Source organism: Pollachius pollachius (genome assembly GCF_949987615.1).
Source record: "Pollachius pollachius genome assembly, chromosome: 10".
NCBI lineage: Eukaryota > Metazoa > Chordata > Actinopteri > Gadiformes > Gadidae > Pollachius > Pollachius pollachius.
In genome coordinates, this window is record NC_136943.1 from 14,874,912 (window position 1) to 14,898,385 (window position 23,474).

The 23,474-nt window shown below is 42.3% G+C and overlaps 2 protein-coding genes and 1 long non-coding RNA gene across 5 annotated transcripts in view; 2 read left to right on the plus strand and 1 right to left on the minus strand.

The window, feature by feature from the left end:
• rnf130 (ring finger protein 130) overlaps positions 1-12,647 on the minus strand; it is a 22,889-nt gene extending 10,242 nt beyond the window's left edge. For both annotated transcript variants that reach the window (XM_079744690.1, XM_079744689.1), the window contains exons 1-5: positions 12,506-12,647; positions 11,493-11,974; positions 5,177-5,368; positions 2,052-2,302; positions 446-517 (exon numbers count right to left, since the gene is read on the minus strand). In XM_079744690.1, coding sequence (XP_079600816.1) covers positions 446-517; positions 2,052-2,302; positions 5,177-5,368; positions 11,493-11,766 — 789 coding nt within the window. In that variant the 5' untranslated portion in view covers positions 11,767-11,974; positions 12,506-12,647. The remainder of the gene's footprint in view (positions 1-445; positions 518-2,051; positions 2,303-5,176; positions 5,369-11,492; positions 11,975-12,505) is intronic.
• Positions 12,648-15,472: 2,825 nt separating this feature from the next.
• On the plus strand, positions 15,473-18,873 carry LOC307081308 (proteinase-activated receptor 4). 2 transcript variants are annotated; one of them, XM_079744427.1, is made up of 2 exons: positions 15,473-15,742; positions 16,731-18,873. In XM_079744427.1, exons 1-2 carry the CDS (start codon positions 15,628-15,630, stop codon positions 17,792-17,794), a joined length of 1,179 nt encoding a protein of 392 aa, XP_079600553.1. In that variant the 5' UTR covers positions 15,473-15,627; the 3' UTR covers positions 17,795-18,873. The 2 variants fall into 2 exon arrangements, with proteins under 2 accessions (XP_079600553.1, XP_079600554.1); XM_079744428.1 differs by having other exon boundaries at positions 16,734-18,873.
• Positions 18,874-19,500: 627 nt separating this feature from the next.
• On the plus strand, positions 19,501-21,761 carry LOC307081861. The gene is made up of 4 exons (XR_013812172.1): positions 19,501-19,608; positions 20,750-20,829; positions 20,968-21,095; positions 21,338-21,761. It is a non-coding gene; the product is annotated as an uncharacterized lncRNA (long non-coding RNA).
• The last annotated feature ends 1,713 nt before the right edge of the window (positions 21,762-23,474 follow it).

Below are 23,474 nucleotides of genomic sequence, written 5' to 3' on the forward strand. Positions count from 1 at the left end.
AAAATTAAGGCAGTGGCTGGAAGCTCTACTCCCCGTTTGTCACTTTGATCACCTCATCCCGAGCCTTAAACCCACCATCGACTGGAGGCGAAGGCCATTCGTACAGGCAGCAGACATTAAATGAATGGCAGCCGAACATTGCCCTGTATCGGCTAGTCGGGTCTGATTAATCTTCACCCCTCTACAAAGTTACTGCCAGCGTGTCCTTGAGGCCAGTGTTTAGTTTCTTAGGTCTGGTGTGAGTGTATATGTGTGTACTAGCTGTCCGGACGCATGTTGGATTTAAGATTCTGCATTATGATAGCGACAAATAAAGACCTCTTCCCTGACTCAAATCTTTTTTAGGCATATACTATGCATATGCTATGCATATGCTATTCTGATAATATGCTGGACAGTGTAGACACTAATTGTATTCCTTAATAAAACCAAATGCACACTTTACCTTATCTCCTTTCTTCACGGTCCTTGTGGTCAGCTTCCCAATGGCTTTCTTGGCTGCATCGCCAAGGCGACGCTAAGGCGAGAAGAGAAGGGAAGGGAAAGAGAAAGAGAAAGCGTTATAAAATGGAAGGTGAAAGAAAAAGTGCAGACATAGAGAAGGTGTCAAAGAGAGAAATTGAAGAGAGTAAAGAGGGAGTAAAGAGTGAGGCAAAAGGGATTGAGGAAGAGAGACAAGGAATTAGTAGCACAGAAAGACAACAGAGGAGACAAGAGGCAGGTGACGGAGAAACTGGTGGTCAATAGAGGGTTAGTTTGGGTAAAAGTGTTTTTATTTTGATAAAGCAAATTTCTTTCAACTATTTGAACCATCCTCCTCAATTAATCAAAGTGATATTCTTTCAGCATATCATCTTTCATGGAGGACATGCACTTAGAATTGAAGACTAAGGGATAATCTTATCCTTTGCAGGCCAGAGTTAGGCTACTGTCCAATATATTGTCTATTTAACAGACTCCGTATTGACAGATGGTTTTACGTTCAGAGCATGAGACTACAGTGTGGAGAAACACTGTTTGATGTCAAACAATGGATCACCAGTTCACTGTTAGTAACTTGGTGACAGTTAGCAACTGGTTGACGTTAACAACTAGCTGACCGTTAGCAACTGGTTGACTGTTAGCAACTGGTGCACCATTGGTGACTGTCAATTGGTGTACCATTAGCAACTGGTCGACTGCTAGCAACTGAAAAACCGTTAGCAACTGGTTTAGTTAGTAACTGGTGTGCCATTAGCAACTGGCAAACTGTTAGCAACAGGAGTACTGTTAGCGACAGGTTGACTGCTAGCAACTGACCATTAGTTAGTGGCTGTTAATACAGCTGTTGCTCAAAAGCAACAGCTGTATTAACGCAATAGCAGCTTGGAGAGGAGCCATTTAGGTAGATAATGCAGGAACAGATATAATCACTAGACGTTTTTTTATTAAGCCTCTGGAGCAATTTACATACAATTTTAATAGGGGCTTTTCTCATTGTCCCTGTAGCCATGATGAGGCAGACGGTGGAGGGGGATGGACAGTGACTAAGCTCTGACAAAAACCTAAATCCTTATTTCCGTAACAGTGTTCTGCACTGCATTCACTGCTTGACAATTTTACCTGGAGCGGACATTCATCATTATGTTTTTTTTATATGAACGACAACAAAATATTTTAGCAAGGTTATCTAAATTTTCAAAACATGGATTTTTAAAGGTTTTTCAACTAAATATTCTCCAAAACAGTGAACCGGCTTTCAACAACCTTTAAACAAGGAAATTAGTAATTAACAGCCCCTGTATGATTAGAATGTCTTATTATCTTATAAAAACCTTTGATTGTTAACTCGGGTGCCAAAACATTTGCACAAACCAGCTCAGTGAGTGTGTTTACGTCTGTGCAAGCACGAATTGGATTGCATTGCAGAATAAGCTTAAAAAAAAAAAAAATATATATATATATATATATATATATATATACCTATATAGTGTCATAGATCTGGCTGGATGGACAGCCGGAAAGGCCTGTATCTCTGTAGTAGTGCCTTAGTGTCAGTGTTAGCGTGTTACCTGGCTGCGGTCCCGGGCGTTGGTGTAGCGGATCTTCTGAATGAAGTAGAAGACGAGCCAGGCTGACGAGATGATCATCAGGACGATGAAGGAAATGGAGACGAACACCAGGGAACCCCGGTTGATGTTCTTGGTGGGCCCGCGCTGGCCCACCACCACGCTCACCAGCACCGTCAGGTTGCGCTCAAGGTGGGACAGGATCTCTCTGCCGTACGCTTCGGTGATCATGACCGCTACGGTGTCTCCAGTGCCTGCATTGGGAGAGGTGGGCCGGATTGGTTTGGTGGGAAAAACTGGCAGAACACTATATATTAAACTAAAACGCAACAGAGATACATTTGCAATTTAGTAGTCCTTCACCTGCATTGAACATTTGGCAATGAAAATATCACACCAGTCTGGACAGTTTCATACGCTCATGGGCTGCTGGGTCATCTGCGAATTATGACTGGGATGATGATGATGATGAAGATGTACACGCTCAAAAATAATATGGCTCCGACAGGGTATAGGGTAGATATAGACTTGACTTAGAGCACGTTCCATAGTCCATTTCCGATTAGTGCAATCATCTTGAACACATACATATTGACGTTATACATAGAGATGTGTTCTCCTCAGATACAGTGAGTAAACTTTTCGCAATCCCAACAATCCATCTAAAGTGCATAACATTCTTCCTAGAAGTTTGAGATATTTATTTTCATGTTCTGCATACATTCATCTCATCTATATACGATTGTGATCATAAAAACAATCCAAAGCCATGTGCATGTTATGTCATGCATTGCTTTCCAGAGATGTCAAAACAAACACAACTGAATGGTTATGGAGGCCTACTCTGTTGCCATAGTTCCCGTATTGGTTTTTGTACTTGCCATTTCTCGTGGGCACAGCCTGGTTATTATTGTTCATATCACGCTCAGTGATCTGATCAAACAACCTGGTGGCACACTGGTGTAGTGGATCCAACTACACCAACCAAGAGGTTCTGAGTGCAATCCCTTAATGCCCCGAGCCTTATCTGAAAGCCTTGTTTAGCCAGTTACTGCTCCTTATAACATGTACCCAAATTCAGTTCAGTTGCTTTAAAAAAAAGCATCTGCTAAATGATAATCTGTCTGGTATCATATGTTTTAGTGAAGGTTGAGGAATCATGAATAACCATTAACAGTATGCAACTGCTTGTGTTTTCTTCCTCATAATTTCCATACAATATTGTACAGCACATTCTCAAATGCTGCGGCTCACTTGTTTATCCCCTTCGGGCCTTGTTGGCACTATTGAAATGTTCTTGTGATGAATTCCACAATGCCATCAGAGAATGGACTTTTAAATTGCTCTGACGGCACCCTCTCAGTCTTCGCACATTTTCATTTCAATGTGATACTTAATTAAACTGCACCCTGTGTCACAGCTGGAGAGGATGGTATATTCTGTCTCTAAAATAATTGGCCAGGTGGACTCCATCCCTAACATTCACACACACACACACACACACACACACACACACACACACACACACACACACACACACACACACACACACACACACACACACACACACACACGCACACACACACCTCTCAGTGCCACTGTGAGGTCAGTCAATTGGCCGTGGAAGAAGAGGTCAGTCAGTCAAAACCATGAGCCAGCGGGCAATAATCATTAGTTTATGGGCCGGGCTCTGCCGTCAACAGGCTGAGCACACATCAAGCATTGCACAGGGGTAAGGACCGTGACTCAGGGTGACTTACGCACCCAGTCGGACATTTGCCACCTGTGGGCGAGAGAGGAGCAGTGTGTGTAGAGGGGAGAGAGGGAGTGGGGGAGGGAGGGAGAGAGGGAGAGGGACACACACAGACAGACATAGAGAGACAGAGGGGAATGAGAGAGAAAGAGGCTGAGTTGAGTGAGAGTGAGAAAGACTGAGAGGGGGGAGAGGGAGAGAAAGGATGGAGATAGAGAGATAGAGAGAGGGGGAGAGAGAGAGAGATGCAGAAGGAGCAAATAGCCTCGTCTCCTCGGCAGGTTAGCACCTCTAGACACAAGGGATTCATACGCTTACATCTTTAGTTCCCTTAGTACTCTTTCCAACTACGTTACCTGCTATTGAGAAGGGGGATTCATTAATACACCACCAGAGTATCGCTATGCTGCTATAAATTTCACTTACAGTTTTGATGTCGGAACGTACAAGGGCGGTTGTCATTATTGTACACTGTTCCAACACAGGGGCACTCTATCTACTCCTGCCAGCCACTAAACTTTGGCAAACAAACCTATTTAAGTCATGAATACTATATGTAGCTCTGCAATGGTTGTATTTTGGAGTACTCATACTGTATATCATACCTCAAAATACATTATCAACATAACATAAAATATATCTATAAGATGTCGGAAAATTCTGTGTGTTTTTGGTTTGCTTAGTGAGTACTCGTTTACTTGAGTACTGGTTTGCAACCCTATTGTACACACACAAACCCACATACTGGCGATGTCTTCAACACAAAGCTTCCGGCGCACAGATTCACTTAACCCATTAAGTTTTGCCCTGCTAATGTTTTCACACAAGGTCAATGCTGTTACTTTCGCATATTTCTATGTACCACAAACCCCCAAATGCCATAAAGCTGCATGTCATAATCCTGTTCTTATTTAAATTATTTGGAATGTGGAAAGGGAAGGTCTGGTTGAAGTTATTGTTATTGTACACACACACACACACACACACACACACACACACAGACACGGCCAGGGTCAAAACAGAAAGACACTACGTTGAGGGGCTCAGAAGGCTTGAGCGCTGTTCTGATGAGTCTTCCTCAGCTCTGTGCTATATTTAGACTCATCGATGCTGTTGGAACACAGGTAATGACTCAGACAGCCCTACCTCTGTTTCTCCTCACACCTCTTTCCCTCCTCCTCCTCCTCCCCCTCTATTTCTATGACGTCATCTTACAGAGCATTGCCTTTGTGATTACTACATCACAACGCCATTGTGGGAGTTTAGGAGATTTTCAATCCCTTTCCATATATAAGTGCGCACACACACACACACACACGCACACGCACACGCACACGCACACTGCAGCAGGAAGCGGTGTGGTCCAGCGTCGTACCGTCGTGGCCCATCTTGACCGTCTTTTCGGTGGAGTTGTTGTAGACGAGAACGGCGGAGGCGTTGTAGGAGGCGGCCTTCAGGATCTTCTCCTTGAAGGTGCAGTTCCCGCGCTGCAGCAGGGCCACCCAGTGCCCCGTGCGCGGGGGCACAACGAAGCGCGTATGGGGGTCACAGCCCTGGCGGTCCACCACTGGGAGAGGAGGAGGAGAGAGAGAGATAGACATAGAGTTATGTCAATGACTGTATAGCCAAGGCGAGACACAATGTTAGGATGAGAACGATCATAGTGCACATCCAGGATTGGAGGCATTACCTACAAAGGGTTGCAGTGCACAAACTAGTTTCAGAACACAACTGGAGAGAGTTCAGAGCCGTAGGAAGCCCAGCTTCAAGGTTAGGAGGTAAGGCTAGCAGAGATGAGCCATCGACTGGAAGGCTGGCCGGTATTATCACAATACGTCATATGCTTAGGACTTCAGTAAAGTGGTAGATACAAGACAGGGACAGAAAAGCTGGTCTCCGGGCACGATCATGATATGCACGACGGGATATTTCACGCAGCTATTTCTTTAACCTCATAATCAACCTCACGATCATCGTAGGTAATGTTTGTCATCATAATTAATTTAGCATATACATCTAGTAGCAGAGATGTGGACTCGAGTCACATGACTTGGACTCAAGTCAGACTCGAGTCATGATTTTGATGACTTCAGACTTGACTTGACAAAATTACGCATGACTTGCGACTCGACTTAGACTTGACTGCTATTGACTTGAGACTTGACTCGGACTTTGCCTCTTTGACTTGTAATGACTCGACATGTCTTGAGTCAAAAACATTTATTGTTTTAGATATCTAACCTATTTCCCGCCTAGAGGGCTAGACACCCAAGACACATTCACTTCCGTGAAGATGAAAAAAAAAACAGCGAGCGAGGACAAATCTACACTTCAAAAATATCAAAACAAAATTTTGATTTTGTTTATACTTTATTCAGAATAACAGTTTTAGTTTCATATCAGCTGCGTTTTGAGTTGGTCCCATTGAAGCCGTCTGGCCAGCCTTCGATACTTAAAGGGGACATATCATACCACCAGGTGTGAGTGTGATTAGTCATTACAAGCATATTTGAAAATGTGCAGCATTGTGACATCACAGGTGGGTGTGTCCACCTAGATGTGTGCTGGATAGATCAGTCTACCAGCCTACCCAGTGGACTGAAGTAAACGTTGCTCATCTATCCAGCACAGATCTAGGTGGACACACCCACCTGTGATGTCACAATGCTGCACATTTTGAAAACGGCTTGTAATGGCTAATCACACTCACACCTGGTGGTATGATATGTCCCCTTTAAGACATTGTAACTAAATTATTGTTCAACCGTTTACCTTCGTTCAAAAAATATAACAAATCTACACACTCGTATCTTCAATAATATCTAAACTGAATTTTGATATCATTTATGCTTTCTTCAGAATCACAGTTTAAGTTTCATATTGGCTTCGTTTCAGTTGGTCTCATTGATTTACGTTGACGCTGGAGGTGAGGACGTTCAGCAGTGTTGCCAGATTGGGCGTTTTTTACCGACCTATTGGCCTACGTTTTGAAGACGTTCAGGCAGTGTTGCCAGATTGGGCGGTTTCCCCACCCTATTGGGCTACTTTTAACAACATAAGATTTCGGTGCATGCGCATATCATAACACATTTGAAGACAGAAACAATGAACATGACTGTACATTAGAGTGATATGTTGAAATTACGATCAATAGCCTAATAATGACATTATTAAGTAAAAATATATGGTGACTTGTTCAAGACTTGAAAAAGTTTGGGACTTTGACTTGGACTCGACTTGCCTTTCCCTGTCTTGACTTGGGACTCAACTCGGACTTGACTGCTAAGACTTGGGACTTGCTTGGGACTTGCCAAACAGTGACTTTGTCCCATCTCTGTCTAGTAGTGTGTTTGTGTGTGTGCGTGCGTGCGTTCTTGCGTAGAGGAAGTAAAGGCTATGTGACAAAAAAGGCAGAAAAAGGAGATGCAAAACCACACGCATAAAAGCCTCTTCCTGTGTACTCAAAAAGAGAGAAGAGGTGATAAGAGAATGTAAGAAATAGTGATGCAAGACCTCACGCTTCAAATGTCTCTGTCTCAAAGAGAAACACACACATAAAGACACACACACACCCACCTACACACACACATTGGTTAATGTGTTCCTAGGAGCCACTATTACCATCAAAAAATTGTAGATCTACCAGCATAACTCTGTAGATCTACCAGCATAGGTCAATACATTTACCATTAAAGGATATATAGATTTACCTATATAGATCTGTAGATCGACCAGCAAAATGTACCTGTATAGATATGGGACAATCCAGAGCTCCTCCCGGTCTTATAAATGTTTGCTCGCGCCAGTTACAGGCCGATGGGAACAAAACAATTAGTGGGCCATTAAGAACCACAGAGGAAGAATATTTATGTCTGAATCTATTATGTCTACACGGCCTCTATAAGTAAATGGGCAAGGACGCCTTGAGAATAGAATAAAGTACACGGTTTAATTTTATCATCTGTGTAAGGAATTTTTACTTAAATCGGTCTCTACATAGAGAACGGTGCCACGTTATAAATTTCAGCCTTGAGGCCTTTGAAGCTCTGTGTCATAACTCAATATAGAGAGAAGATAGAGAGAAAATAGAGAGAAAAATACCATCTCTTGGAAAGGGGAACATTTGAGGACGAGGCCCCAGTTTCAGAGCAACAAGGTCTGCAGTGTCCTTGGAAGCATCTGGTACAGTGTGTGTGTGTGTGTGTGTGTGTGTGTGTGTGTGTGTGTGTGTGTGTGTGTGTGTGTGTGTGTTTGTGTGTGTGTGTGTGTGTGTGTGTGTTTAACGTGAATGTGAATGTGACTTTGAACCAATCACATCATCAGAGAACCCAAGCTTTGACTTTGCGCATGAACTTTTGTGTCCTGCTCCTGGTTCCATTCGCTGCTGCGACTCCTAGGATAAAGGTATTACTACTTTACTGTAGCTGCCATTGGCCCTAGCTTCACTCACCACAATCTTTTGAATAGGTAATAAGAGTAAGAGCTAAGCCCGGAGTGGATTTTAAGTTAATTTGTGATTATACTAATATACTAATATAATAATAATATATTAACGTCATACTAGGACACTGTGTAGGAATTTCTCCTGACGTGGTAAAATTGTATTTTGCATTCAAACAAATAGTGCTCTCCAGCGCCTCACCTTTTCAAATGTGAGTTGCAACCTGGCTGCACCTACGGTAGGCGGTGTGTGCCAAGAAGCTATGACTACATGACACGTTTTTTTGAATTTGCAGGTCACATTGCCTTTTTAATTGCCCTTTTCTGAATTCCCTTTTTCCTTCTCCTTTGGCGTGTCAGATGGAAGCCTCCTAAGGACTTACCCGTTCAAATGTAAATACAGATAAGAAATTCTTTGCTCAGGAGGATAAGTCTGATTATGGCAGAGGTCAATTAACACCAATGAGGACATATTTATGAATGAAGACATTGATTTTAGCTAATACGTTACTTAAAACGCTACGGAGTGTCCCATTAATACAAGTTACCCGTTACGCATCAAAACAGGAAACATCATGGCTATATGGTTAAAAAGAAAAAACAATATTACCTCTCTAAACTTTCAACTGAATGGGCAATAAATCCAAAGCTACGAACTGCAGTTGAAAGCTACGATTACTAGAACGAATGCAGTTAAACCCCTGTGAGTATAGGTCAGTGTTGAGTTCACAAAACAGAAGTTATTGAGGTGTTATTGAGGTATTACACAAAATAATGCAGAAAAAAACAGTTGAAGGCTAAAATAACAAAATCCAATGAGTAAGTCAGAGGATCATTTGAATAAGGGGATGGGGCTGCTGATGGGAGTTACAACCCATACTGGTTCTGGTGCTGTAGTCCAAGGGCTGTACATAGTCAGAGTGAGTCTGTGGTTTCTAGTGGTTAGAACAGAGAGGTTGAGTGGGGGGCCGGTCTCCACAGGTCAGGCTATTACCTCGGGCCACACAAACTAGGCCACTGCCTCTGAATAATGTCTGTTACGTCTCTGTTGACTACAACACATAACAACACACATGCCTATGGAATGGAAACTTTCATGATTGGTAATAAACCATATCAAATAAATGTTGCACCATTTAAACAAACAACCCGTAGCCTTGTTTTTTTTTTTCTTTGAGTCCAAAAGTTTGTCTCATTGTGTTGTAGCCTACTTTCTTTCGGGTTTGTGATTGGTTTGAATGTTTTTTTTTTTGTAAATGGACAGTGAAAATGGTTTTGGGGTTGGGGGTGGAGTCGGTCTAGAGCCGGGCTCTGATTGGATAGGGAGGGACACAGTTAGCTGATGTGGAGCAGAACAACAGACACATGAGGTGATGGAAAGTTTCCGTTCTACCAATTCCTTTGTTATATTAATATCAACACTCTCCTCTGTTCACGGACAAAGTGTGTGAAAATGTGTTTCCATCAATGATTTTCTGTGTTTGATTCTTTTCTACAATTTCTCTAAATTTGATTTTTGCCTCTTAAAAAGGTACTCTTCTTTGAGACAAAAACACATAATGCATTGTGTGATCTCTTTTTATTAAATACCACAACAAGGCAACTTAGCATTATATCACCCAATGCCAAACCAACATTCAAATTGATGACAGCCAATCAGCTGCCCCTCTCGCATGTTTACATTCAGAAGATGATGAGGTGCGACATTAAACCCAACGCAGAAATGATGGTGAGGTGGTAGACAGACCATTTTCATGTCATGTTCAATTTCAGGTCAGACCCCAGCTGATTGGGGGACATATGCATTAACTCCAGGTAGCGTGTTGATGTTATGTAGATGTGTTGATGTTATGTAGATGTGTTATGTGGGCAGTGTATTTTTATTATCTTTATATATTTCTTATCTTGTTGTACAGCACTTTGGGAACCTTGTGTTTGTTTAAATTGTGCTATATAAATAAAGTGGATTGGATTGGATTAAATGTTAATTGTATGGAAATATGATTATTTAATGATATTATTCAATAATAAACAGATATTATGTCCATAGCAATTGGTAATAACCATACACACTAAAATTGTATTAATATAATTCAAAGCCATGCAATGTGATATTAATTATTTCCACGAGCCCATAATATAATTTACCTTATGACATTGTCGTTTCACAGATGTTTCCATAGCCAAATAGCTTGCAAAAGCAAGATGCAAATGGTTGTGACTATTAATAACCTAAGCCATCTTTTCATGTAGTTTTTAAAACATCATCATGCAGTCTTCATGAATGTCGAGTTAAGCCATCATCGTAAGCTTAAACCAGTAAGATATATTATCTGTTATACCACCCATCTGTTTTAAGCACCACTTTGTGTTCAAAGAAGATATAGTTTCTGGACTTTGGTAACCATCGGTAACTCTTGTGAAACAATAAAGAATTGCTCTGCTGCATATTGTTTTAGATTATTTCTTTAGTTCCAGTTTCAAATGCATGACAGGAATATGAATATGAATATGAATTTGATATGTTTTTCAACTAGCCAAGCAGAAAACATTAATACCATGTTGTAATACGGTCATGGACATAGAGACGATGTTATAGAACGTTGTAAAACATAAAGGCTGGGTTGTCGAACATTCTGGAACATAAAGACTCATCTAAATTATAAGGACAATGAAAGCACTGTAGAACCTAAAAGACTGGTTCAAGAATGTTCTGGAACATAAAGGCTGTGTTCTAGAAAGGTGTTTGAACAACCAGCCTCTGCATCCTCTGATGTTGACCCTAACACACACGGTAGCTGTCTGTTCACAGCGAACCCTTGACATCTTGACATCACAATAGACTCCAGACACAATAACCTCTACACATTCACCCTACACCATTCTAATTCAGCACTAACCACAGCAGTCTATCTGACACTGTGTGTGTGTGTGTGTGTGTGTGTGTGTGTGTGTGTGTGTGTGTGCGCGCTCATGTGTGTGAGTTTGAGATACAGCTGCTCTGACCTTAATCCATATCTCCAAATAAAAAAAAGACATTCATTAGCTGGCATGATATCAAGCCTATAAAGTAGCCTAATGTGAAAAAAATTACAAAAGTGCCTGTCTGTGCAAGCGTTTCAGATGAATGCTCACAGAGAGGGGTACATGCTATCAGGGGGAAATTACACTTTGCTAGCACCATGCGCACACCCCTGCAATAATTCAGTGTCACACTGCCATGGCTACATTAGAACTGACAGTGAACTTACCTCCATGGTAATGCGCAGGCGCGATCACCGTGCCTTTCGTGTCGCTCTTCGGTGAGTTCTGACCGTACGTCCCGTCGTCGTTGCTCATCATCTGGACGGGGTTGCCCTTTGAGTCCAACACGGTGGCGTTGACCGTGGCGCTCACGTGGTCGTCCTTGTTGAGAGCCTTGTCGGCACGGATGGAGAGCGCGCGCGGGGGCAAGACGAGAAGGAGGAGCACGAGAACGGCGGCGAGACAGCGGCACGGCGTGGCGGCGGTCCAGCTCTGGGACATCTTCGGGCCGTCTAGGTGCGCGCTCCCTCGTAGTACATCCAACCGGTTGGTCAGAAAACGAGCCCCGCGCAGTGATTAGGATTCACCCTCGCAGTCATAGAGGATGCGTGTCATTCCCTCTGCGTGTGACCACCCCTCATGCACACCATGCTGTCCTCTTCATGTCGTGTCCTTTAAACCCTCCCAACGCGTGTCAACGCTACACGGCCTACAAAATAAACAACAACAAAAATGATTACGCACATATTAAAATGGACCAAACTGCAATAATTGCCATCAAATGAGGCTATTTAAATTTATAATAATAATAACGATTATTAAATGCTACTAAAGGATTGAGAGTAGAGAGATGCAGCGTCTCTGCAGCAACATCTGTAGAACAATAAGCATTATAAGGGACTTGGCTGACAACACACAGAGGATTTCACCACAGATCTCCTAGCCCCACATCATGTCCATAACAGACAACGACTATTTAGGCCGACATGCAGCCCTTGGCCTATAAGTTTATATCGAACAACAAGACAGCATACAAATCCGAGGTTTAGATGTCATTCCCAAATGTGACGTTGACAGATGTTTTTTTCCTTGTGTTTTTTTTTTTGCCACAAGTGAGCGCTGCTGCCTTTGCTTTGTTTCACAGAAGAAAAAAAAAAGATCTACACGGTAGAGACAAACGACCACGTCTGTCGTTCTTCGAGGACGACAATATAAGACTAAAAGGATCGTCGCAGCCTACCTTCTTCATGCAGTCGAAGACTCCGACGTGTGAAGAGCTATTAGTGCAGCTTTCATTTCAGTAGCTCATGGCCTTTCGAGAGAACCGCTGCTGCCGGGGAGGTTTAGAGGCTCGAGCCTGTGGAGTGTCTCTCGCGGTGGCGACGCAGAGCGCAGGCGCAAAGGCTCGACGCGGAGCCAAGGCTTGCGCACTGAAAAGTGGGGAGACGGCAGCGTCGTCGGCAGCGCGTGTACAGTCATGTTTATTGTGATGGTGTGAGGGATGCTGGCTGGTTTCGCGATAGCCGCACGGGACATTTTTCTACTTCTGCTCCTCCACTTATTTCCTCTCGATCTTCCTTTGCCAATCTGCTCCTTTCGCCCCTCTACAATTTTTTCTCAGTATGGTGTTTTTACTCTGTATGCTCTATAGTTGAATTCACACTCCAAGCTGTGTTTACTGCAAAATTATTATTAAGTACGTCAACGATGCTCCATTATAGTTGTGACTAGGTCATGTCTAGATTAGTCTGCCCAGTGGATGAAAAAATCTGTGTGTGTATGTGTGTGCAAGTGTGTGTGTTTTATATGTTTTATGTGTTGAATACACATATTAATACACGTCTGATCTGTAGAAAGAGAGTAAGCCATTGACATCCCTTTCAACGCATTCAATATTATTATTACTTCAAGTGAGTGCAAGTGACGGGAAACCTTGGCTTAACTTGCCCCAACAATGCACTACATAATTACAGGCCTAAAGCTGTTAATAGATAAAGGATAAAACCATAGGCCAGTTAAAAAGCAAAGTAAGAGCTGGTAATCAGCCCGTTGTGATAACAAAGTTATTTACGTTTTAATTTGATTAATAACGTGAACACAGTTGAAGATACCTGCGTTGTGGCTCCGCCAGCAGCATCTGGTGCCTGGCATCCACAGGTCAAAGGTCGTAGCATATTTATTCTCTGACAAGCACAGTGGCAGCAGTGACAGCAGTCATAACTGGCAGCCTTCAGGCCTTGGAGTGAGAGGATTATATGAAACGTATTGATTACCTTAAGTAACCTTCTAAGAATGTCATGACCCACTTAATGGACAGTGCAGAATGCCCTCTGGAGAGATATGGATTTAAATCCTTGCTGAAAGACACTTTAGCAATGGTGAAAAATGATGGCACAATGGGGCGTTTATCTGTGAAATACATTTCATATTCATCTCAGGACCCCTACTATGCAACCATTGAGTAAATACATAACCCTTTGAATGATTCCACTTTTCATGTTGACACAATATGCTGCAATGTTGACTGAGGAACATTGTGTGGTTTCATATTAAATAACATGATAGCTTTCTCATTCTCAGGTAGTTCCAGACAGGGTTCCTGCAATAATTTAAATAGGCCTAAATTACAAATTTTAGCAAAACTATTTCTTATATCACCTGCAAAACAACATAGGCCTCAGTATAGTATGTTTCCAAAACGAATGTTTATTATTGCGATATAAAGGCTTTGTGCTATGTACGCTGAATAAATGTGTGCATGAGAAAGCCATATTGGTCGCTGAGGTTGTTATCAATGGATGGCCATAATAACATTTTATACACGTAGTCCTATCCATCAAACATTCAAAGCAAGTTCAATATAAATGAATTGGCAAACAGGGACATCTAGTGGTTAGAGGTTGTAAAAGAATAAGTAAGGGCCGCCACCGCCATGATTTCCACAACAACGCCAACTGCTGTGAGATTTGTAACATCATTCTTCTCACCTCGTACCTCACGTTTTCTGAAAGAAGTCGTCATTTCTTCCTCAACTAGTACAACATGAAGAAGTGGACTCCTGAAACACTGGAGACTGACCTTAACGTCAAGTTGACGAAAAAGTGATGGTTATGACTACTTCGGTTCAAAGAAGCAAACTCCACCCCCTTATAAAAACATCGCAAACCCTTTTCATCAGTTTAGGCCCTGGCTGACTTTCAACCAAGCAAACATTTTTTCTCAGCTGTGGTGTAACTGTTGATATTTATAGGACATAGGTGAAGTGACTCTCTCTCTCTCTCTCTCTCTCTCTCTCTCTCTCTCTCTCTCTCTCTCTCTCTCTCTCTCTCTTTCTCTCTAGGTTCATTGTACTGACCTAATGAAAACATTATGTTTTCATGCAATAATGACTATGCACAAAAATATTCCTGCACAGGTCAGTAAGCCATGATGAATTATGATGAGGATCTAGCATCCGTGCTGAAAGCTGGTGGATGGAAGATGTGACCACGGACTGTTATGGTTGGGTGACGAACAGGAAATGTGCTTATCTGGGGGCAGTTACTGTTCTGTGAGAGACATTTACAGAGAGAGAGAGAGAGAGAGAGAGAGAGAGAGAGAGAGAGAGAGAGAGAGAGAGAGAGAGAGAGAGAGCTAGTCAGACAGATGTAGAGAAAGTGACAGAGAGACAGAGGTAGAGAGAGAATGACAGAGCGAGAGAGAAATACTAGGAGCTATAACAAGAAAGAGACAGATAAATAAAATAAGTTTCCACAATTTCCTGGACTGGAATAAAGAATGTTCCCCTAGCAGTATTATGTAGCCACTCTCAACGCACTCACATGTCACAGTTGCACACATGCACACATACAGACGCATGCACATGTGACGCACACACACACACACACACACACACACACACGCAAACACACGCACACACACACCCCCCCCCCCCACACACACACACACACACACAAACACACACACACACACACACACACACACACACACACACACACACACACACACACACACACATCCATATAAGCACACACATTCCACAAGTTCCACAGCTGGAAACTATAAGGCCAGAGGGTAGCGTGTGTGTGTGTGTCGGAAGTACGTGTATGCGGGGGTGGGTCTTTGTGGACGGCCCTGCAAAGTTCATTTGGAAAGAGGAACTGTGCGTGGTTGGACCTGTGGTCGACCCTGAGAAGAATTGGCCCCTGATAGCTCTTCTCAGTGGGGTCAGATCTCCTTCCACCTTTGATGGGTGGGAAGAGGAAGCGGGGAGAAGGAAGCGAGGAGTGATTCAACCTCTAAGTCTGCTGTTGGAACAGATCCCCTGCTGTGCCGGAGAGGAGACACGGTCGACCGGGAAGCATGAGAGACGCCGCCGTCACAATGTGGAGGACCCTACTCTTTATGGGGCTGCTGGCCGCCCAGGTTAGGCTGAGCTACCCCAACCCAGTGGAGGAGTGTTCTGGCATGGGAGTCCGTAAGCACATCCACACTTGTTTCCACTCTTTTTCTTATCTGCATGATTATTCCTGTTGATTTGAGCAGAATGTGAAGGATTGAAGGATTGTAGATTCATGATTGATTGTAAAGCGATTTGGGTAGCCACTGAAAAAAAAAAGAAGCGCTATATAAATGCAGTCTATTTACCATTTACCATTGATTCGGTTAAGGAAGGGTTTGGACTTCTGGAGAAAACCCTGACAGAACCATTAGAAGAAGGTTTGAAAAATACATAAATAAGAATAAAATGGAACAAGAAGCAAGAGTAAAAACAAGGAATAGAAAGAAAGAGAGTGTGGGGGGAGAACATCAGCAAGAGGGATTATGATCATGTCAGACTGGTGCTGAATGAGAGGGTCACAGACAGATCATTAACCAGGTGAGAGGAAGCGATAAAATGATATATATTTTTTCCTGTCTGGATTCAAGAAGTCTGCACTGCCTGAACCATATTAAAGTGAACAGTGTTCAAGCACAGCCCTGCTGTAGAGTAATGGATCCTATACTGGATCACCGAAGCCACTCAGACCTGTGTGTTGGGACACTTTTAGAAACTTTGTTTTATATTTGCAATCCCTCATTATACTCAATGCTGTACTTTTTCATATGTACTTTGAAACTTTGAACATATATGTCGCAGGAAATGTTCCATGTAAAAGTAGTTGGGAACTATTTTCAAATCTAGCTAACACTGAGAAAATCTCCTCCACCCCAACCAGCTACATTGATACATTTAGCTGGCTGCATAGAAAGCCATTTGACACTGAGATTGTGATCAAGGACTGTAAAATATCAAGTGGACTCTGGGACAATTAGCTGGGAATCAATGGTCATATCAACATGAATCTATAATTACTATACATGTTGTCACAATATTTAGTTTACCCATCGTTCCTATTTCAGGTTCAGGGGGACCGAATTATGTTGAATTCTCAAGTGAATAAATAAAGTACATCCTGTGCCAGCAGGTCTGAGGAGCTTCAATCTGATGACCAAGTGTAACTTCACCACGCTCCGAGGGAAGTCCCTCCAGCAGATCCAGGCCCCCACCACAATCCTCTTCATCCCCATCCTGTACCTGTTTGCGCTCTGCGTGGGCCTGCCTGCCAACCTGCTGGCTCTCTGGGTGCTGTTGTTCAGAACCAAGAAGCTCCCCTCCACCACGCTGCTCATCAACCTGACGGCCACCGACATCATGCTGCTGCTAGTCCTGCCCTTCCGCATCGTCTACCACCTGAAGGGCAACGACTGGGTGTTCGGCGAGCCCTTCTGCCGCATCGTCATGGCCATGTTCTACGGCAACATGTACGGCTGTATCCTGTGCCTGGCGCTGGTGGCGTTGGACCGCTACGTGGCACTGGTGCACCCCTTCGGCGCCAAGGTTCTCCGCAGCCGCAGGACGTCCCTGTACATGAGCCTGGTGGTGTGGATGGTGGTGATCGCCGCCATGGTCCCTCTCCTCGTGTCCCAGCAGTCCTACGTGGTGGACGAGCTCCGGATCACCACCTGCCACGACGCCCTGCCGGTGCAGGACCAGGAGACCTACTTCCTGCCCTACTTCACCACGTTGTTCACTCTGTGCTTCCTGCTGCCCTTCCTGGTCATTGTGTACTGCTACAGCGCTGTTCTTCGCACCCTGGCGGCCGGCGGGAAGAGGTACAGCCATGCGGTGCGGGTGACGGCCCTGGTCCTCGTGGTGTTCCTGGTATGCATGTTGCCGAGCAACATCCTCCTACTGCTCACCTACTCTGACAGCATCCTGGACGGGGAGGACATATACCTGCCCTACATGGTTAGCCTAGCGGTCAGCACCCTAAACAGCTGCATCGACCCCTTCATCTACTACTACGTGTCAGACGACTTCAGGGATAAGGTGAGGAGTTTGCTGCCGTGCTGTGGCGACAGCAACGACAACTCGTCCTCCTCGGGGAACCCTGTGTCGTATTCGTCCTCGTCCAGGATGAAGAGCCAGCTCACCTTGCTGTCCAAATCCAGCCGGCAGGCCACCATTGAGGAGGATGCTGCTTGAGGCTGCCATGGCAGAACCTTCTACAGAGCAGAGTTCTGCATTTCTGTAAACCTCATCCATTAGGTTCCATTTGATTGTTCATTTGATGTTCCATTTGATTATGTCATGCTGAAGTGTACTTGGACGGAGGAAAATATGAGGCGAAGTTTGCACTCTGAATGCTTTGGGTTTATAAGTAGTTGCCAAGATGTTTTTAACTCTCGCCATGAAGGAAAACCGCTCTCTGATAGAACCCTCAATATTATTGAATCCATTTCTGTGATGGAACCTTCTCTATCGTACATTCTCTCCAATACATTGTAGAAGTCTCTCTCTCTCTCTCTCTCTCTCTCTCTCTCTCTCTCTCTCTCTCTGTCTGATGTTGTGGGATACACTGCCCTGTTGAAATGGCCTGGACAGGCTGTCAACTATTTGGTTACGGCTGGAAATGAAATTGTCCAGCTATCGCTCTGCATCTCTGCTGAGGAGATTACATTCTTGTCCATAGTTAGTATTATCTATCAAAAGAAAACCCAAACATGTCCCCAAGGGTAGCCCTGAGTGGAAAAAGGACACATTAAACAGCATGTTTTCAGGAAGTTCAACTCCATTTGCGGCAGTGCTCGCTGACCTTCAAGTACACAGTTTGTTTGTTTATTTAGGACATGGATGTAAAGAGCCAGAAGGAAACAGATGGGCATTGAAATGCAGCCTATCCTCCAATCTAAACAACAGAATAGGTCATTTCTAAAGAAAAGAAACAGCAATACGTCACCATGACAACTATAGAAAACATTGCATTAACTAGCATACTAAACATAACAAACAAATTTCTTCGATTTTGTTTGTTGCATTGCTGTTTCTTCGAACAGGGGCTAAAATGTGAATTTGGGTCGTTTTGGACGACATAAATAAACTAAAAATTCAGTTGTTTATGTTGGAGATTACATTTTAGAAATGACCCTGTGAGATGAACCGAGAATTATACATTTCTTTGCTAATAAGTGTTTCCATATGTATAGAAACAAGGTTAACTTACGGTTCGTAACAACCACTGGACAATAATTTAAATCCTTAAAATACACTCGCTTTGTGTTTTTTTGCCCTCACAGAATGTTTAATAAACTATCTTCATTTGAAATCTATAAAAAATGTTTGTGATCAATTAATATTTTTATGTACTCTGTGAAACATAACGCAGAAAGTTGGTGAGGTGACGAGATACATGATACTTGCAATACTACATATGTACACACATCAAACAGAAAGCAAATAATTTAACCATAGAAGACATTTTGGGTTGTCTGAACATGCATGTCTTCTGGCTTTTTCCAGGTACTAAATATCTAAGTAACTTAAGAGTTATCAGGTATTTTTATCCATAATGTTTTAATATGAGTTACATATTGTGAAATAAAAAAATAACAAAAATCCAATAACTTAGGTAACTGCTAGGAAGGAATGGTCTTTTTGAGATTTCTCTTTTCGCTCAAAAGTTCCTTAAAAGAACAAAGAAGAACCCACCACAGCACTACTTTGTTGTGATGCTTTAACTCGTGGACCTCCCTAAGTATCAATCCTGACAGAGGAGCTATGCAAACAAATGCATTAGCAGTGCACTGAAATGGAAAACATTGTAAGGCATTTAACAACTGTGTATTCAGAAGAGTTCTGACCCCCTATGTTTTAAGGCCAGCCGGCATCTCCTGATAACCACTATCATAGCAGCCCAGTCCATCAGGAGTAGGAGCAACAACACCCATGCATTCACCAGCAAAAAAGACATAGCCTACAATTGACAAAACAAGACACTTCCCATTCCAGACACAGAACAGGTAGGTCACATTTAATTAAATTTAAAATATGAAGAGACTAAAAGCCAGTTAACCTGCACTTTCTCTGAGGTGTCTTTCTCTAAAAGGGTATTGGGAGAGTACAATGGAACGATCCTAACTCTTTTCATTTGGTTGATATGATTATGAAGGTTGGCAACATTAACAGTTCAGTAAGAATGCATGCATCTTGATAGATTGCCTCTGGGATCTGATAATATTTAGATTAAAGAGGGGGCAATGAATAATTACAACAAGGGTCCATGGAGGGTAAAAAGATATGTTTAGCTCTAGTGCTGAATCCTACATCTCTGGTTGCAACAGCATGGAGTCTGGTGGCTTGGCTTGTTTACCCTGACAAGCCATACTATTTCAACATATCCATAGTTTATCAGCTACATGTACTGCTCTATCTCAGGGTACACTGTTTCTGTTAAATAAGAGTGCCCATTAGTTGAACTTGTCTGACAGATTACACCCCCACTGTGGAATGATGCTTTTTAATGTTGCTAATCTTTTATTTAGGATTAAAGAGAGCTCTGTGTGCATTTGTTCCCAGAAGGTTTTTGACCAAAGAAATTGACAAACTACAATATGAATGGATTTACCAGAAGCCTGCTTCTCTAGCAATTCATTTTGTAGGGAAATTGAATTTCCAGATGAGCCGGCAAGGCGGGACTGCTAAAGACAGCGGTTAAGAAGGGAGAGAAATACACATGTAAAATAGTCAGGAAAGGGACCCTGTGTAAATAAATGAAATTTGCTGCCATCTAGTGATTCATAATGAAACTCAATAACCTAGGCTGATCAAATTTTTTTTTACCATATCTCATATGTGAAACGCTGCAGCCGTTTCAAATACGACAATTTGTTTCCCCCCATAATGACAAAATACTTTCCAATTACTAAACAATGGCCAGAACACCATCTCTACATTCCGATGCGCCTATTCTGGTCATTGCGACGTGACGTCACGATTTACAAGTCACATACCTATTTGTGAAAATACATTATAGGGCATGCTTTGATTAAAAAGAAACCTGAGATAAAGCTTTGAATTATTCATATACTGACTTATTTATGAATAAAAGTTGCTTCATTTAGTCAGCCAGTCACATTTTGAGGTTACATTTTTTTGTTTCAGGTGTTAATTCCCCTTCTGACTGAAACTACTTGATGAATCAATGGATCAACAAGAAAATGAAAACACAGCTCTTAGCCAAGGTGAGTACTACATTGCACATTTTAGGTATATACTGGCTGGATTGTTGTAAAAAATCGACAATTTTAGGTTTACAATTAATTTCTTAGTTCATAATAACTTCAGCATCAAACCACAATCTTCCATTCTTTTTTCCAAAGTCGCGGCTGGCATCGCGCTTTCGCTGTTGACTGCTTTTGTCGCCACCGTGTGGTGGTTCGACCGCCATAGACGAACCAGCGAGAGTCCTACCAGACCGAGCATGGCAGGGGACCAATCGGTATTCAAGGTGCCCCAGAGCCCGCCACCCAAGACACCAAAATCCTCTTTTTTTGAGGTCTACCTGTATAAAACACACAATTGGTTAAAGTTAAAGAATATTTTATCTGAAAGAAATGATGTGAAGAGAAACAAATTGATGACGATTTAATTGATTTGACAAATATTGAGCTGAGTCTGTTCTTTCTTTTGAGTCACTGCAAGGTGGACATTTATATGACCTAACCCTGAGTACCTGTCTTTGATTTTCAGCCAATCACAGAGCCTGATGTCCAGGAAGCGGTTGGACAATTTGAAGACACAGAGAAGGCAGAAGAGAACATGGTTTCCTAAATGTATTCCTGTTTAATGTGTCCTGTATTTTCTACAAATATTTTTTGAAGTTATAAAAGACATTGTATTGTATTGTATTAATTGTGGAACGCTTTTCTATTATTTCTTTCTCATTACATTTCCCTGTTACAGAATCCTTTCAAAAATAATCTGGCCAAAGAGAAGTAGAAAACTAGAAGCTGTTGAAGCACCATTTAAACAAAATACGATTATGCTTTAAATATCAATAGATTTTGACCCAGTTAGGCTATTCATGACATTTAGTTGTCATTATTTAAAAATACACTATATTTTAGTAATTGTTACAACTTAGTGAAACAATAATAAAGGAATGCCAATCTAAGTGTTTGGTTCATCTCAGGGCCGGCCCTAGGGCTTTTGGGGCTTTTTTGTTTGTATTGATGACATTTCCATTTTCTCTCCATCCCCTGCTTAGCAAGAGTAACATGTATGCCATGTTCTCCAGCGCCATCAGGAGAATGAGCTTTAAGTTAAGGTTTGGAAGCGGGAATTCCACACCAAGTCCCCTTGGTGTCCGGTCTAGGGTACAATATACAGGCCAAGGGCAGGTGAAGATGACCTCGCAGAGGTAGCTCCTCTGGCAGAATTGCCCGGCCCGCCGAATCTCCATCAGGACAAACCCACGGGCAGCCCCCGGTCTGTCCTCTAGCAGGGGGACAGGTTAATCACCCGACTAGCGCACCCGACTCTTCCTGGTCGTGCCTTGGGCCGAGCTAGGGGTCACATACCAAACAACAATCGTAGGAACTTCCCGAGACCCAGTGAAAAGGGGCATTATGCCTCTTCAATGCGTAATCTGTATATTTTGTGGGGGACGAATGATCAAGAGTTCAAATGAAGATGAATGGATAATTAAGAGAGGTGGATGAAGCAAGTGTAGATGGACGAGGGAAAAAATAAATAAATCTTGTTCTAATCTTCTTCAACTAACCGTAAACAAGCATCATAATAACAAAAGCATGCTCTATGCTCATTCTAATAACACATACTTTGGTTTCCTCTTTTCAACATCCTCAAGTACTCATTAAACATTTTATCATCATACAGACAAGAACATATTAAACATTTTAGTATCAAGCAGACAAGTACATACAAAACATTCTAGTGTCAAGCAGGCGAGTACATGTGGTACCATTCAATAGAGGTACAGTACGGAAGTCCCAAGTCAGGAAACCCTATAAAGAGCCCCGCCGTGGTGGTATGGCTGATCACTTCATTGTCATATCCATTAGAAGTAGGCAAATATGTTGATGCCCAACATCTGTCTGGTCCTTCAAGTATGTGAATGTTTAAAAACGTACTGAGGAGCGTACAACCCAGAAATCCACACCAACTTGGGGTCCCCCCCATGTGGTTTTTGTTGTGTGGTCGGGACATTTCAAACTGCACATCCAAAACGCTTTGCAATTTCGAAAACAATTTCGAACAGTCATTATTTTTCAACTAAATAGAAGACACAAATGCAAAAGCCAAAACATAGATGATGTATTGATTCAACCTGCCCCCTGAAACGGCATTCCGCAGTTTGTGTGGTGCAAGTGAAGGTAAAGTTTCATAGATTACTTTTATTTGAATTCGATTTAGGCAATTCTATACTGTATAAGTATATAAATGTACAAATAGTAAAGAGTAAATAATAATATTGAGGCTTTTGCTTTCAGGTTTTTCCTTAATGCACTGAATTTGCAAAGCGTGTAGACATGCATGATAGTTTGACACATCTCGGCCACCATAGTTTGAGCCCTGAACAACCGCAACGAGTGTTCTAAAAAGCCTTGTGTGGGTAAAGCAACATTAAAGATAAAATACTGGTGAAAAAAAGGAATGCTTTTGTTATAATCTAGGATATAGAGCAGATAAAAGAATGTCGACTCATAAGGATAATTGCAAGAAAGATATAAATCATATTGATTCCAGTCTAGTTATAGTTACTACTTAGACATACCAAACACATAAACATTAGAAGTATTACTATAATATTGGCCATAAACACATAAACGTCATGTCTGATTACGCTATAAAGCGCAAACACTTC

Bases quoted from the DNA above. Each gene is read 5' to 3' on its own strand.
- LOC307081308 (XM_079744427.1), top strand. From the start codon at position 15,628: ATGAGAGACGCCGCCGTCACAATGTGGAGGACCCTACTCTTTATGGGG. The intron at 15,743-16,730 runs GTAAGCACATCC...ATCCTGTGCCAG, and splicing joins GTGTTCTGGCATGGGAGTCC to CAGGTCTGAGGAGCTTCAAT.